The sequence below is a fragment of the Ranitomeya imitator genome, chromosome 3, assembly GCF_032444005.1.
Source record: "Ranitomeya imitator isolate aRanImi1 chromosome 3, aRanImi1.pri, whole genome shotgun sequence".
Classification (NCBI taxonomy): Eukaryota; Metazoa; Chordata; class Amphibia; order Anura; family Dendrobatidae; genus Ranitomeya; species Ranitomeya imitator.
The window spans coordinates 490,867,623-490,890,634 of record NC_091284.1 but is presented as its reverse complement, the minus strand read 5'-3'; the positions used below and the strand labels follow the sequence as shown (position 1 = coordinate 490,890,634).

The following is a 23,012-nucleotide window of genomic DNA, read 5'->3' as shown; positions in this document are numbered from 1 at the left end:
AACTACGGTACCAATTTTTCCGGTACCAGAATTATCTGGACGTGTTGGACAGGCCTTAGAATGTTTTTTGTGACATACTGTACTTTATGATAGCGGTAAAATTAGTGTGATATGACTTGCGCGTATTTGTGAAAATATCGCAATTTTGTCTATAATTTTGAAAATAAATGCAATTTTCAAGCATTCAATCTTTATACCTTTAAACCAGTTAGTCATGCTGTATAAAATAATCAATAAATAACAATTCCCATATGTCTACTTTACATTTGCGTCATTTTTCAAACATCATTTTATTTTGTTAGGATGTTAGAGGGGTTAAAAGTTTAGCAGCAAGTGCAAAACATGTGTTTTTAGGGACCAGATCTGAATGTACGTTGAGTGGCCTATATATTGGAAACTCCCCAAAAGTGATAACATTTTAAAAACTGCACCCATCAAATACTTCAAAACTGTTTTCAAGAAATTGTTTTAACCCTTCACGTGCTACAGAGGAAGTAAGGCAAAGTTGAATGAAAAATAAAATTAAATTTTACCTTTAGCCCCAATTTTTTTTACATTTGCAAAAGGTAACACCAAACAGTGGATCCCACAGTTTGTTACCCACTTTCTTTCAAGCGTGGCAATATCCTACCCCCGGAAGAAGGCACATGGCCGAAACGCGCGATGGGGTGGGAGGCATCGTGGTCCCGCAGGTAAACTTCCTGTGGCATAGTCTCATTGAAACCTGTTTTGCAATCTATGCAATCTATGCAATGTATATATCTTTTGTTTGCCTGTTGGGTACCACTCTGCCATCAATTTTGGTGAGATCCTTTGTCATTTTCCTGTTCTCTCTACTTTTATCATGTTTGTTATTACCCTCTTTTGAATAATACAATTTCTACTTTTATAATTAATCAGGTTCTTTTGGTGCTATTTTTCTTTTTGGTTCTTCAATATCCTACATGTAGTCAAAAAGTTCTGTTTGGACACACAGCAGGGCTCGGAAAGAAAGGAGCAAATATTTGAATTTTGGCTGAAATAGATTGTAGGTAACATGTCATATTTGCAGGGCACCCAAGGTGCCTAAATAGCAGAAACCCCCCACAAATGACCCCATGTTGGAAACTAGACCCCTCATGGATTTTATCCAGGAGTATAGTGAAGATTGTGAACCCAAAGGTACTACACATTATTTGATAACATTAGGTCATCATACTGAATATGTCATCATCTCTGTTGACTACTTGAGTTTGCATCAGGTGCTCGGGTACGTGCTGAGTGTCACAGGTGCTTAAGTGACATGCTTGAGTCCCCACCCCTCATGTCTGTTAGACAGCCAAAAAACATACAAGGATTGCCCGTGTATGGCAAGCAATCTCCGCATTTGTTTTTTGTTGTCTAACAGCCTTAAAACCTGCCGGGCAGAGACTCAAGCATGTAACTCGAGCACCTGTGATATTCGGTGAATTACCCAAGAACCTGATGCAAACTCGAGTAGCAAGCATTTGCGCTCAACACTAGTCATCATATGGTCATCTTTTTTTTTTTTTAAATAATGAGTTATGATTGGCTTTTGATCACTGTGATAGGGTCTGTCTCCACTCACTGCTGCAGCACATGCTGCTTATTCAGAGTGTTCGTTATTGCCTGTATCCTTGTGCCCACTGCAATCTGTCTAACTGCTGAAGGTCATTATATGATCGAAATGTCTTCTTTATTATTGGATTGACTGCCAACATTTACCTGAGTGTCAAGTTTTCTACAAGATATCACAATGATCAAGTCAGGAACCAATAGGAAAAGTCCCTGCTGGGTGCCGGCCAGCAGATTTCAGCGGGCGCGTGCGTCATTTATTTTTCAGGAACAGGACATTGTGGCCAGAGGATGGAGCAAGAGGCCCAGGGGATGGCAGAGGTGCCGGTGGGGGGGGGGCTTTGCGACATTATTTCTCTCTCCTATGACATGTACAATCCTTCTCATCGTTATTGGCACCCCTTCATTTTTTTCACAGACTGAAAATATCTTCAGAAATAAATGGAAATGTACCAAACTTATTCATTGGCTAATTCATGTCACATGGCCACTGACAATTAATCACAGGTGATTCTCAGTTGTAATTATCCACAGGTCAATCGAAATGTTTTTCCATACTAATTTAATATGAAGGGTGCCAATACCAGTGTCACAGCAGCTTTAGGTTTTTCTATTTTCCCTCCCATTGTTTTTTTTTTGTTTTAAATTATTGTTTATCTTTTGCGCTTTTGTATTTAACACAAGTGCTCTATACATTAAAACTTTCACTTGATTATTTTTTTTCAGGAGACATTCCACATTATGTACTTAAACTTCGTGGGTGCCCATAGCGATGAGTAAAACTGTATATCTTGTGAGAATGTAGAGAAATTACTTTAATAGCTGGCATACTTTTCATTTTACGTGATCACCATTGTTCATTTAATTCATTGATTTTTGACCGGGGACCAGAAAATCTGGCCCTGATCATTTTCTCCAGGGTCTCAGTTACTCCCAGTAGCTGAAACTCTGAAGATTTTTGGATTCTGGGGGGGGGCGCTATAACCTTTTTCCCGATTGCCGTTGAGCGAATAAGGTCCCATAGCGGATGCCGTTTTAATGCGCATCGGTGGTCATTAAGGAGTTAAGGCTCTTGGCCTCAGCAATAATAGCAATAATAATAAATCATTTTTTTTTTTACAAAATTTCAATGTTTTCTGCAGCTCTGTCCAATGAGTTATACAGTGACAGTGACATACAATTACAAACAGATGCAATCATACAATATAAACAATAAAGTTGGGACCACCTCTGGCAACTTAATGTAGCCTAATGGGCCATATAGAAAAGCATTATCTACAGTTGAAAACACTTTATCTGTGTCCTGGATTTAAATCACATTTATGTTAATGCAATCTAAAACAACAACCGCTGATGAAATTATAAAGAAAACATTTTTATACATACCAACTGCAGAATGATATGCTGTAGAGTTATTGTCATCTCTGGTCCTTGGAAATGGGGAAAGATAGGCGTGTGTGCAATTCTTAGTTGGAGCTTGATTTGCTGCAGAAAAGATTTAACAATTTCAGAATACAGAAAGGAACAACTACAGTAGGGTCTTCACATTAAATTATTATAGTTGTAGTTTTGAATTACTGCATTCTCTTTACCACGTAAGTATTTAAAAATAGAATATAGCTGTAGTTATTAGTTTTATCATTTCAGGATACGCATAGTTTTTAACGCGTTTCATTGCATTTTGGTGGGCAGCGCATTAGCTGAAAACTAGCATTTCAATTCTTTTTCTACGAGTCTAAGGGGTAACGTTTCTCTTTGTGGAGAGTGACATACCGGCTCTGGCATGCCACGTTAAGGAGGCTTATTTGCCGTGCATTGCTCTGCTGGGAAATTTCATATGCAAATTGCGTCTTCAGAGAGGAAGAGGACTTGAACTCTATAGCACCACCTACAAGTCCCTATTGACCTTTTAACGAGTCTTGAAATGTGACTCAGGACAAAAGCCAAATCAGAATCTCAATTTGCAGATACAGTGTTCTGCGGTATTGCCCCTCATCAGCGCAGAGTATGAGAACTGATTTGGCTAGGTGAGAAGCTCTGGACTGAGGGCCTTGACTTTTTTAATGATTTCTGGACTACCAATAGATTATAAACATCAGGGCAGTTTGTTTTCTATTAGGCAGTGACATTTTAAAGCATCACTGCATAGTTAAGCAGCTGCACTACATCATGGTCCCTGAGGAAGCGAGAAGCCTGCTGACAGACACAGGCAGACAACCCGTAGAGAAAGAGATATTGTATTTTTCAGACTATAAGACGCACTTTTTTCCTCCCAAATTGTGGAGGAAAATGGGGGGTGCATCTTATAGTCCGGATGTATGGGCTCTGACTATGGTGGGGAGGTGGGGGAGCGGTTTAGGCAAGAAGCCGGCGGCTGACAGTGCGTGCTACTGAAGAGGGATACTCACTACTCTCTGAGATGAACGGTCCCGGTGAGTATTCTGGCAGCTGTGCTCTGCTTGTGAGCAGCGCATGACGTCCCTGCCACTGCAGCTGCTGGCACCGTAGCAGGTCGCTGTGAGGGAGCGCTGTATATGTGAGTGTAATGGTATTGGATTTTTAATCTTTCCTTAAGATGCCATGCATACCAGGAACGGGATGGGGCCAATTATAAAAGAAAAAGGATAGGACCAATCATACCAGGAACGGGATGGGGCCAATTATAAAAGAAAAAGGATGGGACCAATCATACCAGGAATGGGATGGGGCCAATTATACGAGAAAAAGGATGGGGCCAATCATACCGGGAACGGGATGGGGACAATTATACCAGAATAAGGATGGGACCAATCGAACCAGCACCGTGATGGGGCCAATCATGCCAGGACTGGGATGGGGTCTTGCATATCAGGACCAGGATGGTGCAAATCATACCAGGATAAGGAGGGGGCCATGTATACCAGGATAGGGATGAGGGGGCCATGCATACCAGAATAGGGATGAGGGGCCATGTGTATCAGAATGGGGATGAGGGGACCAAATATACCAGGATAGGGGATATTACAGTACAGAATTGACCATTTTTTGCTTCAATTTTTTTTCCTAATTTCCTCCTCTAAAACCTAGGTGCATCTTATAGTGTGAAAAATATGGTAGTTTGTTACCATCTCTGCCTTCCCTATCCCTCCATACAAAGCTCTGTACAAGCACACAGTAAAAGGAATCAAAAGATTCAAAGATTGTGATGGACCTTCTCCTCTTAAGTTCCCAAGGCACTACGTCAATTTCACATTTTCATTAATCTGACCACAGAAGAGTTTTCCATTTTGCTTCAGTCCATTTTACATTAGCTTTGGTCTGGAGAAGAAAGCAGCATTTATGCATTGAGTTGATATATGGCTTGTTTGCATGATACAGCTTTCATTTGCATTTGTGTTCACAGACAATGATTTTTGGAAGCATTCCTGAGCCCATGCAGAGATTTACACAACCAATTCATAGTTGTTTATAAGACAGTGCCACCTGAGGGCTCAAATATCACAAGCATCCAATATTGACCATCAGCATTGTTCCTTGTGTACATGGCCAGAATCTCTGAATCTTTTGAAGATGTTATACACTGTTCCACAATTTTTAGCCTCAGTTGTTCACTGATTGGCGAACCCCTGATATTATTTGCTTCTGAGAGACTCTGCCTCTCAAACATGCTCTTTTTTATCGTCATGTGAATTGAAAATTGAGTTTTATTAGTACCACTTAATTTTTCCATCTCTTGGTTAACGCTGCACCAATTTTTTAACCTCTTCACCCACGAGTCTGCTTTCACCTTCCTGACCAGACCAGATTTTACAATTCTCACCAGTGTCACTTTATGTGGTAATAACTCTGGACCGTTTTACGTTTCCCAGTGATTCTGAGCCTGTTTTTTCATGAGACATTGTTCTTCATGTTAGTGGTACATTTAGTCCGATACTTTTTGTGTTGATTTGTGAAAATATTGGAATTTTGGCTAAATTCTTGATTATTTCAAAATTTTCAAACTTTTAATTTTTATGCACTTAAGCCAGATAGTAACATCACATATCACACAAAATAGTTAATAAATAACATTAACTGCATGCCTAATTTACATAAGCATTAATTTTTAAACATAATTTTTTTTGTTAGGAAGTTAGAAGGGTTAAATGTTTATCAGCAATTTCTCAATTTTCCAACAAAATTTACAACACCAATTTTTGTAGGGATCACATAACATTTGAAGTAACTTTGAGGGGCCTATATGACATAAAATACTCAAAAGTTACATCATTTTAAAAACTGTACCCCTCAATGTGTTCAAAACTACATTCAATACGTTTATTAACCCTTCAGGAGCTTCACAGTCATTAAGGCAATGTGGAAGAAAAAAATGAAAATGTTACTTTTTCCCTCAAAAATGTCGACTTAGTCCAAAATTTTGCATTTTAGAAGGGTAACAGGAGAAAATGGATGGTATAATTTGTTGTTCAGTTTCTCCTGACCACACCGATTGCCAATATATGCTGGAAAACTACTGTTTCAGGACATGGCAGGACTCAGAAAGGAAGAAGCACTGCTTGACTTTTAGACTGCAAAATTGACTGGAATAAATAGCGGATGCCATGTTGTAGAGCCCCTGACAGTGGAAAACCCTCACAAGTGACCACACTTTGGAAACTACACACCTCAAGGAACTTATCTAGAGGTGTGGTGAACACCTTTAACCAACAGGTACTTCACAAAAATGTATACCGTTGAGTCGTGAAAGTGAAAAAATATATTTTTCCTGCTAAAATGTTGGCTTTGCCCCAATTTTTTAATTCTCACAAGGATAACAAGAGAAAAGGGACCACAAAATTTGTTGTGCAATTTCTCCTGAGTACGCTGATACCCCATATGTGGGGAAACTCTGGGCACACAGCTGGGCTCGAAAGGGAAGACGCACCAACTGGATTCTTGAACTCAACTTTGGCTGCAATAGATTTTGAATGCCATGTCAAATTTAAAGAGTCCCTGGCATGCCAAAACAGCAGAAACCCCTACGAATGACCCTATTTTGGAAACTACAATTTAGCTGCAATCGATTTCAGATGCCATGTCACATTTGAAGAGTCCCTGACATGCCAAAACAGCAGAAACCCCTACGAATGACCACATTTTGGAAACTACACCTCTGGAGGAATTCATCTAGAGGTGTAAAGCGCATTGTTAACCCTCAGGCAATTCACAGAATTGTATAATATTAGGCTTCAGTAAATGGAAAATTACATTTTTTTTCCTCTAAAATGTTGCTTTGTCCTCAAGTTTTTAATTTGCAAAAGGGCTAATAAGAGAAAATGAAATATACAATTTGTTACACAATTTCTCCTGAGTATGCCAATATGTCATATGTGGCCAAAAACTACTTTGAGCCACAGTGCAAAGCTCAGAAGGGAAAAAGCACCATATTGGAGTTCAGATTTTGCTGGAATGGTTTGAGAGTGTCATGTCACAGTGACATTGGCAGAGCTCTGAGGTGCCAGAACAGCAGAATCACTCCATAAGTGAGCCCATTTGACAAACTACATCCCTTCCAATGAATTCATCTATGGTTGTAGTGAGCATGTTGACATCACAAGTGCCTCACAGAATTTTATACCATTGGGAGGTGAAGAATAATTTCATATTTACCACTAAAATGTTGTTATATTTTTATAAGTGCTAATAGGAAAAAATAGACCTCACAGCTTGTTGGGCAATATCTTCTGAGTGAGTCTTTGCCTTAGATGTATTCGGGGAGTACTTTTCAAGCACAGTAGAAAGGTCAGAAGGAAAGGAGCGCCGTATTATAGTGTAGATTTTGTTGTTATGGTTTGCGAGTGCCATGACCCACTGGAAGAGCCCCTGAGGTGCCAGAATAGCAGAACCCCCCATAAGTGAACCCATTTTACAAACTACACTGCTCAATGAATTCATCTAAGCGTGCAGTGATCATATTGACATGGGTGTGTCACAGAATTTTATACCATTGGACAGTGAAGAAAAAAAAATATATTTTTACCTCAAAAATTTAGTTTTAGCCCCAAATATTACATTTTCACATGAGGAAATAGGTTAAAATGGCACCAAACTTTGTCAAACAATTTCTGCTGAACATGGAAATACCACATTTGGGTCTGTAAAGTACTGATTAGCCATACGTCGAGGCTCGGGAGTGAAGGATCGCTATTTCACTCTTGGAGAAAAAAATATTGTAGAATACTTTGCAGACTCCATATACAGAGCCCTTAAGTACCAGAAGAGCAGAATCCCATATAGTGACCCCATTTTGGAGATTACACCCCTCTAGTAATTTATCTACAGGTGTAGTGATGATTTTGACTCCATGGGTATTTTTCAGAAACAAGAAGTAGTGGATGTTGCTGATTGAAAATTGCAAATCTGCCAGTGTAGTGCCCATACATTATGCCCAGCTCGTGCTTCTGGAAACATGCACCAGTAAATTAAACGGTCCTCATTGCTATATAGAAATACTAAACATGGGGACGCTAAATGTGATTTAGGCACACTGGTGCTCAGACGTGAGGGGGTATTTGAATTCTGGTAAGCAAAAGTCGCTGGATTTCTTTTGGTGGGCCAAGAGCCATAGCGCTTTTCCAAAACCTTTGTACTACCAGTAACACGGAAGCCACCTATATTTCCAATGACAGGTTATGGACCTGAGTGGCGACTTCCTTTTTATGGGGCTTGAGTTGAAGCTTTTATTGGGGAACATTTTACATAACATTTTGGATCACATTTATCATGCGTTTGTCATGCCAGGGCAGACAAATGCCTGACAAGCGGCACAAATGGAGAGGGGGAAGCAGGAAAAGGAAGTCCCTGACTATAGGGAGAGGGGGAGATTATAACCCTTCAACATTTACCTAATGCAAAGACAACACAGGGAAGGAGACAAGCAGGGGAAAACACAGAAATAGAACTCCACGGCTTCATTGGAAGACACAACAGTTTGTCCAGGAACACCTTCTCCAGAGATGTCAGGCTCAGGATAGAAACTCTATTGCTGGCAAGAAAGGAAGCCAGGAATGGGCTAAAATATTGACGGGGAGGGCTCCCAATGAGCAGCAGCTGAGACAAATGCCAAATGGAATTTCAGCAGATTTAAACCTGGAACTCTTCTGGACCATAAGAAACAGTAAACCTGCACCACTCATGTGAACAGTCACATACACTCCAAAGAGGACCTGTGATCAGCTAATCTCTTTGATTCTCTGATCTAAGGCTCACGACATGGTCCAGCAGGGTGCGACACATTAGTGGGTAGAGGTGAAGAAAAAGCTGTATACATACCCTAGTGTATCGACCAGTATGCACCAACTTTGGGAATGTGTAGAAGAGACCTGGGATCAGATTATGGTCAACACATGTTTGAATTTGATCAAGACCATGCCTAAAATGATTCAGGCAGTGTTGAAAGCCAAAAGTAGATTTACAAAATACTAACAAAATAATAAAAATTTAAATTTTAGTTTTTAGGAGCAAAACAGTAACAATGTAATGACATGACATGAATCTACATAGCTAGTCATATGCAAAATAGTTGCAAGTCAAATTTAGATATGAGATTGCCAAGATGATGGTCTATAAAATTATGATAGTCACACGTTCAAAGCTGTAGTGGATGGTGAGATATGGAGCCTGAAAATCAAAAGTTCAAAACATAGTTACCCTTTTGCTCCTCACTGTATATCGGGGTTTCCCTCTAAATCTCTGAATGATGTAATTCAGATGAAACCCGTTGTGGCCGATTGCACTTTTATACAAGCTTAAAAAGATTGAAACTGCTGGATCACAGGCAAGACAAGGTTCAAAGTGTCTCCGTTTGTCAATCTTCTACTGGGGTTCCATTTGAATCACGTAGTTCAGAGATTTGCATGGAAACTGCGGTGTAAGTGCTCAGTGACAAAAGTTTTGGCATTTTTTTAGCTATTTATCAAAATATATCCAAGATACAGTTACATAATCAATATGAGCTTTAATTGAAGGGTATTCACATCTTAACTGAAGTAAGGGTTTAGGAAGGTTTTTTTCCGCGCAGAAACGCTGCAGATCCGTAAGTGATTTACAATACAATGTAAATCAATGGCAAAAAAAATGCTGCGCTCATGGTGCAGAAAAATCTGCACAGAAAACGCAGCAGATTCAAAAAAGGACCATGTCAATTCTTTTTGCAGATCTGCTGCATTTCTGCACCCATTCCATAATAGAAATCTGCAGGGGTAAAAAAGGAAGAAATCTGCACAAAAATCTGCAACGTGTGCACATACCAAAAAAAGGCATAGATTCTGACCTGCGTTTTCTGCCAAGAAATTCAGAATCTACACAGAAAACTCCATAGTCAAATCTGCAATGTGTGCACATACCCTGAAAGTTCTTTAATGGGCTGCATTGACATTTTACTTATCAATCCTTTATCATCTTAGCAGGCAAAAGGTATGGCTATGATTCCAGGTGTGGTATTTGCATTTGGAAACTGTTGCTGTGAATCCACAACATGCAGTCAAAGGAACTCTCAATGGAAGAGAAACAGAGCATCACTAGGCTGAAAAAAAGAAGAAATCCATCAGAGATAGCAGAAATGTTAGGAGTGGCAAAATCAACAGTTTGGTACATTCTGCAAAAAAGAAAACTGTATAAACAACAAGGCTTAAATAGTGGCGCTTCCCACATCAATATGCAATCCAAGCCGAAAAAAACGGGAGCAAATGCCAATATAAAATTTCCAATGATTTTATTAACAATAATTTAATTAAAATAAAGTACAAACAAATTAAAAAATGAAGAAACTAGTGCACAATATACAATAACCACCCGACTGGGTAGTACACCCTTACACATTTTAACAATCTCACCATAAATTGGCATCCATGTAGCTAGACCCCACATATAAACCGAGGGCTCATATAAATGCGTATAGTGCCTTAGTGTATAGCTCCCTATGTTCAAAGTGGCTTATCTCAGCCTATAACCCTCCTATAGGCGTGTTCCCAAAAAGATACTAATCTATCAAAAAGCAAGGCTATGTGTGATTCTTATAATGCATATAGGTAACTGTTTGTTATAGAAAATGCAAACTGGTTCCATAAGGTGCGATGATGCGCTTAATGCGCGCCGGTGCCGCCCTCTGACTGAACAGTCACAGCCAGAGGAGCCGGAAGATGGCGGCGCGCAGCGCTGGAACGGGGCCAGGTGAATATAGCAAGTGCTGGGGGGCCTGAGCTAGCGGCGATACCGGCACCTGACCCCCACGGCGCGCCGGTGTGCCCGCCTGCTCAGGCCCGCCAGCACTCGGCGCCCAGGAATGATAGGTGAGTATGGTATTTTTTTTTTATATATATATCGCAGCAGCATACGGGCCATATACAATGGAGCATCTTATGGGGGCCATCAACCATAATGGAGCAGTGTACGGGGGCATATACCTTGGAGCATCTTATGGGGCCATAAACCATAATGGAGCAGTGTATGGGGGCATATACAATGGAGCATCTTATGGGACCATCAACCATAATGGAGCAGTGTACGGGGGCATATAATACCATGGATCATCTTATGGGACCATCAACCATAATGGAGCAGTGTACGGGCCATATACCATGGAGCATCATATGGGGCCATAAACCATAATGGAGCAGTGTACGGGGGCATATACCATGGAGCATCTTATGGGGCCATAAACCACAATGGAGCAGTGTACGGGGGCATATACCATGGAGCATCTTATGGGGCCATAAACCACAATGGAGCAGTGTACGGGGGCAGATACCATGGAGCATCTTATGGGGCCATAAACCATAATGGAGCAGTGTACGGGGGCATATACCGTGGAGCATCTTATGGGGCCATAAACCATAATGGAGCAGTGTACGGGGGCATATACCATGGAGCATCTTATGGGGCCATAAACCATAATGGAGCAGTGTATGGGGGCATATACCATGGAGCATCTTATGGGGCCATAAACCACAATGGAGCAGTGTACGGGGCCATATACCATGGAGCATCTTATGGGGCCATAAACCATAATGGAGCAGTGTACGGGGGCATATACAATGGAGCATCTTATGGGGCCATAAACCATAATGGAGCAGTGTACGGGGGGCATATACCATGGAGCATCTTATGGGGCCATAAACCATAATGGAGCAGTGTACGGGGGCATATACCATGGAGCATCTTATGGGGCCATAAACAATAATGGAGCAGTGTACGGGGGCATATACAATGGAGCATCTTATGGGAGCCATCAACCATAATGGAGCAGTGTACGGGGGCATATATTATGGAGCATCTTATGGGGGCCATAAACCATAATGGAGCAGTGTACGGGCCATATACAATGGAGCATCTTATGGGGGCTATCAACCATAATGGAGCAGTGTACGGGGGCATATACAATGGAGCATCTTATGGGGCCATCTATATATATAATTGTCTAAGGCTTTTTCCGTCTGTTTGTCTGTCCTGGAAATCCCGCGTCTCTGATTGGTCGAGGCCGCCGTGCCTCGACCAATCAGCGACGGGCACAGTCTGCCGTGAATTCTGGAATCATCATTGTCCATATACTACGGGGACATGCATATTCTAGAATACCCGATGCGTTAGAATCAAACCACAATCTAGTAAACTATAATGGAGCAGTGTACGGGGGCATATACCATGGAGCATCTTATGGGGCCATAAAACATAATGGAGCAGTGTACGGGGGCATATACCATGGAGCGTCTTATGGGGCCATAAACCATAATGGAGCAGTGTACGGGGGCATATACAATGGAGCATCTTATGGGGCCATAAACCATAATGGAGCAGTGTACAGGCCATATACAATCGAGCATCTTATGGGGGCCATCAACCATAATGGAGCAGTGTACGGGGGCATATACAATGGAGCATCTTATGGGGCCATAAACCATAATGGAGCAGTGTACGGGGCATATACCATGGAGAATCTTATGGGGCCATAAACCATAATGGAGCAGTGTACGGGGGCATATACAATGGAGCATCTTATGGGGGCCATCAACCATAATGGAGCAGTGTACGGGGGCATATATTATGGAGCATCTCATGGGGGCCATCAACCATAATGGAGCAGTGTACAGGGGCATACACACTGGAGCGTCTTATGGGGGCCATAAACCTTTATGGAGCAGTGTACGGGGGCATGCACACTGGAGTGTCTTATGGGGGCCATAAACCATAATGGAGCAGTGTACGGGGGCATATATTATGGAGCATCTTATGGGGGCCATCAACCATAATGGAGCAGTGTACGGGGGCATACACACTGGAGCGTCTTATGTGGGCCATAAACCTTATGGAGCAGTGTACGGGGCATACACACTGGAGCATCTTATGGGGGCCATAAACCATAATGGAGCAGTGTACGGGGGCATACATACTGGAGCATCTTATGGGGGCCATAAACCTTTATGGAGCAGTGTACGGGGGCATACACACTGGAGCATCTTATGGGGGCCATAAACCATAATGGAGCAGTGTACGGGGGCATACACACTGGAGTGTCTTATGGGGGCCATAAACCATAATGGAGCAGTGTACGGGGGCATATATTATGGAGCATCTTATGGGGGCCATCAACCATAATGGAGCAGTGTACGGGGGCATACACACTGGAGCGTCTTATGGGGGCCATAAACCTTTATGGAGCAGTGTACGGGGGCATACACACTGGAGCGTCTTATGGGGGCCATAAACCTTTATGGAGCAGTGTACGGGGGCATACACACTGGAGTGTCTTATGATGGCCATAAACCATAATGGAGCAGTGTACGGGGGCATATATTATGGAGCATCTTATGGGGGCCATCAACCATAATGGAGCAGTGTACAGGGGCATACACACTGGAGCATCTTATGGGGGCCATAAACCTTTATGGAGCAGTGTACGGGGGCATACACACTGGAGCGTCTTATGGGGGCCATAAACCTTTATGGAGCAGTGTACGGGGGCATACACACTGGAGCGTCTTATGGGGGCCATAAACCTTTATGGAGCAGTGTACAGGGGGCATACACTATGGAGCATCTTATGGGGGCCATAAACCATAATGGAGCAGTGTACGGGGCATATACTATGGAGCATCTTATGGGGGCCATCAACCATAATGGAGCAGTGTACGGGGCATATACTATGGAGCATCTTATGGGGGCCATCAACCATAATGGAGCAGCGTATGGGGCATATGGATGGGAGAAGCAAATTAAAGAATGGTGGTGCAGGATGGAAGCAGCACATGACAGAACAGGGGCGCAGGATGGGAGCAGCACATGACAGAATAGGGCAGCACATGACTGAACGGGGGTGCAGGATGGAAGCAGCACATGACAGAACGGGCGCAGGATGGGAGCAGCACATGACAGAACGGGGGTGCAGGATGGAAGCAGCACATGACAGAACAGGGGCACAGGATGGGAGCAGCACATGACAGAACAGGGGCGCAGGATGGGAGCAGCACATGACAGAACGGGGGCACAGGATGGGAGCAGCACATGACAGGATGGGGGCACAGGATGGGTGCAGAACATGTCAGAATGGAGGCGCAGGATGGGTGCACCACATGTCAGAATGGGGGTGCAGGATGGGAGCAGCACATGACAGAATGGGGGCGCAGGATGGGTGCAACACATGACAGAATGGGGGCGCAAGATGGGTGCAACACTTGGCAGGATGGGGGCGCAGGATGGGTGCAGCACATGACAGGATGGGGACGCAGGATGGAGCAGCACATGTCAGAATGGGGGTGCAGGATGGGAGCAGCACAAGTCAGAATGGGGGTGCAGGATGGGTGCAGCACATGACAGGATGGGGACGCAGGATGGGAGCAGCACATGACAGGATGGGGACGCAGGATGGAGCAGCACATACCAGGATGGAGACCATATACCAATATAAATGCTCGCCACCCGGGCGTAGAACGGGTTCAATAGCTAGTGTATTTATAATAGGGCAAACGCCTCAATATAATCTTAATTGTAGCAGGCACAAATAAAGATAGATTTCAACATAAACATACAGGTTGCTTTGAGATATATTGCATGTGCCAGATAGATGGAGCAAACGTCTCCAGCATAGTATTAATAACAGCACACCTCCATCCGACACGTCAAGACGAAAGGGCGGGGTCAGCCGCAGTACAGACACGTCTCCAGGGCTAAGCATACCTGGAAGTCTGCAGAAGCGCCCACCACTGCATGATGCTGGATCTATATGTTAGTGTCCTCTATGATGTAAAAAGTCACATTAACCCTAGAGTGAATATTACTAAATAAACCACCAGATGGCCTGTTTTACATATTAACCCTAGAGTGAATATTCATGGGTAGATAAAAGCACGCTAGATGATGCTCACACACACGGTAGATCCCCCAGGAAGAAGCGGAATGCGAAATGCGCGTCGGGGACCCACGTTGCCTGACTAGGTCGTATACCTTTTTACACTTGTACACATGTTGATTCAGATTAACTCAGACTGATTTCCTATGTTTATCTGTGGTTGCTGTTATTAATACTATGCTGGAGACGTTTGCTCCATCTATCTGGCACATGCAATATATCTCAAAGCAACCTGTATGTTTATGTTGAAATCTATCTTTATTTATGCCTGCTACTATTAAGATTATATTGAGGCGTTTGCCCTATTATAAATACATGTGCAATATGACTTGAAGCAGATCTTAAATAAGCACTGTGCACTTTACTTTATGGAATCAGTTTGCATTTTCTATAACAAACAGTTACCTACATGCATTATGGGAATTACATATAGCCTTATTTTCTGATAGTTAAATATTTAGTACCCTTCTGGGAACATGCCTATAGGAGGGCTGTAGGCCAAGATAAGCCACCTTGAAGTGTCTGCTACAATTAAAACTATATTGAGGTGTTTGCCCTGTTAAAATATATGTGTAATATGATTTGTAGTGGACCCTAAATCAGCACTGTGCACTTTACCTTATGGAACCAGTTTGCATTTTCTATAACAAACAGTTACCTATATGCATTATAAGAATCACACATAGCCTTGCTTTTTGATAGATTAGTATCCTTTTGAGAACACGCCTATAGGAGGGTTATAGGCTGAGATAAGCCACTTTGAACATAGGGAGCTATACACTAAGGGTACCGTCACACAGTGGCATTTTGATCGCTACGACGGCACGATCCGTGACGCTCCAGCATCGTAACAATATTGCTCCAGTGTCGTAGACTGCTGTCACACTTTGCAATGTACGACGCTGGAGCGATAATTTCATGATGTATGTGCGATGTAGAAGCCGTTGGTTACTATGCCACATCGTATACAATATCGTGCACACCTTTGTTACACCATGCGATCATGCCACCACAGCGGGACACTAGACGACGAAAGAAAGTTTCAAACGATCTGCTACGACGTACGATTCTCAGCGGGGTCCCTGATCGCAGTAGCGTGTCAGACACTGCGAGATCATAACTATATCGCTGGAACGTCACGAATCGTGCCGTCGTAGCGATCAAAATGCCACTGTGTGACGGTACCCTAAGGCACTATACGCATTTATATGAGCCCTCGGTTTATATGTGGGGTCTAGCTACATGGATGCCAATTTATGGTGACATTGTTAAAATGTGTAAGGGTGTACTACCCAGTCGGGCGGTAATATTGTGCACTAGTATCTTCATTTTTTAATTTGTTTGTACTTTTTTTTATTAAATTGTTGTTAATAAATTCATTGGAAATTTTATATTGGCATTTGCTCCCGGTTTTTTCGGCTTGGATTGAAAAAAGAAAACTGGTACGCTTGGGAGCTCAAAAATGCAAGGACGTCTATGGAAGATGGTGGTGGCTGATTGCACAATCCTTTCCATCGTGTAGAAAAACCACTTCACAGCATCCATCCAAGTGAAGAACACACTCCATGAAGTAGGAGTTTTAGTATCTTAGTTTGCCCTAAGGAGAAGTCATCATGAGAACATATACAGAGGGTTCATCACAAAGTGCAAACCATTAATTAGCCTTAAAAATAGAAAGGTCAGATTAGACTTTGCCAAAAAAAATCTAAAGAAGCCAGCCTAGTTCTAAAAAATGATTCTTTGGACAGATGAAATTAAGATGAACCTGTACCAGAATGATTAAAAGAAGAAAGTATGGAGAAGGCTTGGAATGGCTTATGATTACAGATGGGCGTAAACAGTAAAGTTCGCAGTCCGTACTGAACACCTAGTGTTTGGGCACAGACCCCAAACACGGACTTCTCCAGGAAGTCCTTGCTACGGTTAAGGTTTAGCACCAGGAACATAGGGTGTTTTCGATGCTGTCATCTGCATGACAGCGCAAGAAACACCTATGGCTCCCACGCTGTCTGATGACAGCATGAGCCAGCAGCTGTGACTGTCAGTACTTGAAGTTGTGTTCCCACTCTTCACTGTGAGCTGGTACGATGAACTGTGGTGACCTCAATGAGATCCCGTAAACACCATGATTATTTCCTCATGATGCTCGCGGTGATCTCATTGAGGTCACCCAGTTCACCAGGCTGCTCACAGTGAAGTGTGGGAACACAGCTTCAATGAATAGCGGTGAACTCTATGACGTCACAGCTAGTCACTGAAGCTGCGCTAGCAGCACCTCATTCTCCCATGGTTTTTAGCCTGGACAGTCGCATCATGTTACCGTCCAGATTCTAAACCACATATCGCAGACAAGATTACGGTGTGGAACATCTTCACTTTGGACAGGTGAGGGATATATTTGTTTATCATTTTTCTTTTTTTACAGGTGGCAAGAGCTTCAATTGAATGGACGTAAGGTGAGTATAACAGTGGTGCCTGTTCTTGCTGACAGAAGGCGTAGGCTGATAGGAGTAGTACTCACATCCGCCGATGCGTCTTTGACTGGGGTTTCCGTGTAAATATCTTAAATACATGATTCAGACGGAACCTCAGGTGGAAAATTTTCTAGGTAGATGAGGCAGATGGAGCCCCTGTGGACACTGTTTGACCTATGATCTGGCGGTTTCTGTGTTTTTAAGTCTGCATAAAAGTGTAGTCAGCCACAGTTTTGTGCACCTCTGAAAGGGACACTGCTGAACAGAGGCTAGATGGAGCCCAGAGTAATGCTGCTTCCTGAATATAGTGATTGGATCAATTGTGAGTTTCATCTGGATCCCCTAATTTGGAGAATTAGATGGAAACCCCATTGTGAGTGCTCAGCGTAGAGCACAGGATAAATGTGATCCAAAATGTTATGTAAAAAGGTTAAACTCAATCCACAAAAAAACCAAGTCCCACTCAGATTAACGGAAATATAGGGGCTCAACAATACTGGAAACACAAAGGTTCTGTAAAAGCTAAATGGCTTCCCTAACAAGAAATCCAGTGAATTCTGTGCTCCTGGATCCAACTGTACCCCTTATGAGCCCCAGTGTGCCTAAATCACATTTAGCATCCAAATGTTTGTCAGTACTGTACCAATGAAAGCCTACTTAATTTACGGGGTGCATGTCTTCAGAAGCACGAGCTATGCACAATGTATGAGCACTATAAGGTTCGTCCATTACAACAACTGAGTACTTCAATTTATGGACACTACAACGTACTGGGCACTGCGATGGCAAAATTGCAATTTCACTTAGTAACATTCAATCATTGCTATTTGCTCCTGGAAAACACCCATGCAGTCAAAATCGTTAGTACACCTGTAAATTCCCAGAGGACTGTAATTTCCAAAATGAGGTCACTTGAGTGTTGATTCTGCTTTTATAGAACTTTAGGGGATCTGTATATGGAGTCCCCAAACTATTCTGGATAATTTGTTCTCTGAGAGTCAAATATTACTCTTTCCTTCCTGAATCTCGCCATGCAGTACTGTACAGGTACATTTGGGTTATTACCACGTTCAGCAGGAATTGTGTGACAAATTTTGGTGCCATTTTTCCCTGTGTGAAAATGTAAACACACGGTGTGTGTTGTGACAGACACACAGATTGTGTCCAGGGAATGAACGCTAGGGGGAGTGAATGGGGAGACAGCAGTAACTAATAGAAGTATATAGCTGCTGCAGAGAGCGAGCTGCACTAACAGGACCTGAGACAGGTGATCACAGGGGGAGTGGCTGGAGAAGGAGCAAAGCTTCCTGCAAGGGAGAGAGAGAGTGGTCAGATAAGCCGGGTACAATAGCCAGAGGGCAACGCAGTGTCCAAGGGCACAGACTTAAGAATGGTCAAATACAAGCCGAAGCCAGAAAAGTCAGAAAGGAACGCAGTACCCAAGGGCATAGACAAGGAGAGCAGTCCGAGAGCAAGCCAGAGATCAGAACCAGAGAAATAGCAGAGGTACAGAATCAGAGCACAGACACAAAATGAGGGACAAGCTGGAACATACACTAGAGAAGCACATGGGAACAAATGGTATACACAAGTATAGCAAGGTCAGCTGTTCAGCCGAGGAAAGAACTATCACTGACAAGCCCCCCACAGGAGAGTGGGTTACTATTGCCCTCCCCAAACCAAAAAGAGGGCAACAAAGTTAACTCTGTACAGCCCTGGACGGCAAAAGGAATTCCCATCCAGAGCCATGACAATAAGGTTCTGTGACACACCTGTAGTGTCATCAAGATCTGATAATGTATTCATTGAGGGGTTCAGCTTGAAAAATGGGGTCCCTTATTGGAGGGTTCTGCTTTTCTATCTCTTCAGGGGCTCTGCCAATCTAACATGGCACAAGCAAACCATGACAGCAAAATTTGCACAATAACATACCGCTCCTCCTTCCCTTCTGAGTTTTGTACTGTGCCTCAAAAGTAGTTTTTGACCACATATGGGGTATTGGCGTACACAGGAGAAATTGTGTAACAAATTTTAATATTTGTTTTCTCCTGTTCACCCTTATGAAAATGAAAATTTGAGGCTAAAGCAACATTTTTGTGGGAAAAAATTTCACTTTTTTGTATTTTTGCAGCTGAATATTATAAACGTCTGTGAAGCACCTGTGGGTTTAACGTGCTCACCACACCTCTAGGTAAATTCTATTGTTTAGGCACATCAGGGGCTCTCTAGACGCAACATAGCGTCCGCTACCTATTACATCCAATTTTGCACTCCAAAAGTTAAATGGTGCTACTTTCCTACCGAACCCTGCTGTGAACTAAAACAGTTGTTTGTCATCACATATGGGGTATCGGCGTACTCAGGAGAAACTGCACAACAAATTGGACTGTCCATTTTCTCCTGTTACCCTTATGAAAATTTAAAATTTGGAGCTAAAACAACATTTTTTGAGGGAAAAGTCTTAAATTTTATTTTCAAGACTCAACTTACTAAAATTCAGTGAAGCGCCTGTAGGTTCAAAGTGCGCCGCAGACATCTAGATAAATTCCTCGAGGGGTGTACTTTCCAAAATGGGGTCTCGTATGGGGGTTTCCCCTGTTAAGACACATCAGGGGCTCTGCAAACACGACATAGTGTCCACTATCTGTACCAGCCAATTTTGCGCTCCAAAAGTCAAATGGTGTTCCTTCCATTCCAATTGCTGCTGTGCACCCAAACAGTAGTTTTCCACCACGTATGAGCTAAAACAATATTTTTGGGAGAAAAATAAAAAATTTCATTTTTTCCTTTTACATTGCTGTAATTCTTGAGAAGCACCTAAAGGGGTAACAAACTCCTTTAATGTGGTTTTGAGGACTTTGAAGGACACAGTTTTTAAAATGGTGTCTCTTTGAGGTATTTTCTGTCACAAGTTAAAGTCACTCCAAACGTGATGTGGTTCCTAAAAAAATGGTTTTGTAAATTTTGTTGGAAAAATAAGAGATGGCTAGTAAACTTTTAATCCTTCTAGCTTCCTAACAAAAAAAATGTTTAAAAAATTATGCTGTTGTAAAGCAGACGTGTGGGAAATGTAATTAATTAAATATTTTTGTAATATATATGGTAACTCTCTGGTTTATGGGCATAAAAATGAAAAGTTTGAAAATTGCGAAATTTAAATTTTTTTTGCCAAATTTCTGATATTTTTTACAAATAAATGACAAAAAAATCGACTTAAATTTACCACTACTATACAATGTACAATGTGTTGCAATCCACAAAAAGTGACACTGGTCAGAATTGGAAAATTTGGCCATGTCAGGAAGGTGAAAACAGGCTTCAGGGTGAAAGGATTAATTAAGTAATTAATTTTGAATGATTTTTACATAACACACCAATACTACTAATAATTAAAAACAGGGTAATATATTAGGTGATTATAGCGAGGGATACTCTGCTAAAATCTGTTCTTTAGGTAAAAAAAAAACTTGTGAAAAGAAAATGTATTACTATTATTACTTAGTTGCTGTAAGCCAAAAACCTGTGATATGTTCAGACCCAAACAATCTGCATACACACAAAAATAAAATTGTTAGCAGGAATGGAAACCATCTTTTAGGATTTTAGGTTTGTCAGATCTGTATACATTCAAATAGTATGAATGATAGCCAATAAGTTAAATAGTATATAGAATATGTATCTTACTGATCCAAAAAGCAGTCATGGTGTTATTATCTGTTCCTACATCTCCATGAAACCAGCATCTCCAAAAGAAACCTTCATGATGAAGTAAAACTGGGTCGACAACCTACAGATGACAGAAAAAAAATACATAATAAAATATATAATGCTTATACTACAGCATAACAAATTACGACAGAACACTCTAGCAGTAATAACACAAACCCCATCTTGGTTTTTTGAACATTTTTCAACCTCCTTGGCAAGTAGCCAATAGTCTGATCCAAACGCCACCAAAAGGACTAAAATTCCCAAAGCACCAAAAAGGCCACCAAAAAAGATCCCAATGCTGAGCTTCATGCTTTATGTGGAGATCAGTGTTTTAAAATCGCAAACAATTCCTTCTAGATAAGATTTTTCTCTTCTGTTTGTTACGCAGTATGTCCTCTATCAGTTTGCAGGCAGCTAACTAGTACAGTGAAATATGGGTAAGGGCTGCTATTTTGGGATTTTGATCAAGCAGCTCTGCTATGTAGCTATGACTAGGGAGTGTCCAGTCAAAAATAACTGACCTTTTTTTCAGAGTCAATGGACAGCTTGCAGGCTAGTTTCACTTCATACACTGGTAAAACACAGGTCATCCAACAATATTCATTCCTTGTGAGAAACATTGAAAAAGTGATCAGATTTGTCAGATTGTACACTTCACTGTTTAATTTGTTGCAAATTAACAAACTAGCAACCTGTTTCCAATATGGTACAATACAGATTGTCATGTTCCTCTACTATGTCTCCTAGAAATTTATGAATAAATTTGACAACTAGGTGTTACTATTCCACCTGTTAATAGACCATGTCTTTACACGCCCTGGGGCCCAATTCATATTACTATATTTTCAGTCTGTGAAAAAAAACTAAAACCTAAAGAGCTGAACTGGAATATAAGTTGGTTTGGATGCAATATGTTGGAAAATGTGTACACTGGCCAGATAAAGATAAAAACAAAATAAGCAAATACCCTGCAGTAAATAAAAAAATAGCAATGGTGCATGAAAATAACATAGGATACTTAGCTAACAATTTTGATTTAAAAAAAACGTAAACGCCACCTCACCTCGTCAAGGTGACTCTATTCGGTACTAATCTCTAGTATTAAAACCTCTCTTAGACTAAAGTCTCCATCTCTATGGGAAGGTAGGATCCTGCTGTAATTAAAAACACCTGCGGCTGAGTGGGCGGAGTGATCAGTCAAAGAGCTAATGCATACAAATATCAAAAAAGTAACCGTCACTTCCAAACAGAAATCAGGTATGAACAGGTGCCTACTAGACATGTAGACTTTAGTCTAAGGAAGGATTCACATTAGGCAGGTCCTGGCAATGAGAGTTGCCTTACCGTGGCTGCCGGGTACACATGAATTGGCCAATTTATGTAACAAGTATACTCAATTTTTCATATTTTCTAGTGCAGTAATGCAATTCAATTTTCATATTTCATGTTTGCATGCCATAGTGCCACAGAGTGCTACTTTATTTGTTTAGTTGTATATGGAGATGGCTGCTCTTAGTAAGTACCTGTTCATACCTGATTTCTGTTTGGAAGTGATGGTCAGTCAGATATTTGTATGCATTAGCTCTCTGGCTGAACCTCAGGCATTTTTAATTACAGCAGGATCCTACCTTCCCATGGAGATGTAGACTTTAATCCTAGAGAGGATTCACATTAGGCAGGTCGTGGCAATGAGGCGCCTTATCATGGCTGCCACGTACACATGAATTGGCCAATTTATGCGCTAAGTATTCTCAATTTTTCATAATTTTTAGTACAGTAATGCAATTCAATTTTCATATTTCATGTTTTCATGCTATAGCGCTACAGGGTGCTACTTTGTTTGCTTAGTTGTACATGGAGAAGGCTACTCTTATTTCTGATTTCTGTTTGGA

The 23,012-nt window shown here is 41.7% G+C and overlaps 1 protein-coding gene across 1 annotated transcript in view; it reads right to left on the bottom strand.

The window, feature by feature from the left end:
• Positions 1–21,574, bottom strand: part of TMEM182 (transmembrane protein 182) — a 72,945-nt gene extending 51,371 nt beyond the window's left edge. The window contains exons 1-3 of the mRNA XM_069757629.1: positions 21,295–21,574; positions 21,094–21,196; positions 2,962–3,060 (exon numbers count right to left, since the gene is read on the bottom strand). Of these exons, the coding sequence (XP_069613730.1) occupies positions 2,962–3,060; positions 21,094–21,196; positions 21,295–21,429 (337 nt within the window). The 5' untranslated portion in view covers positions 21,430–21,574. The remainder of the gene's footprint in view (positions 1–2,961; positions 3,061–21,093; positions 21,197–21,294) is intronic.
• Between the last annotated feature and the right edge of the window lie 1,438 nt (positions 21,575–23,012).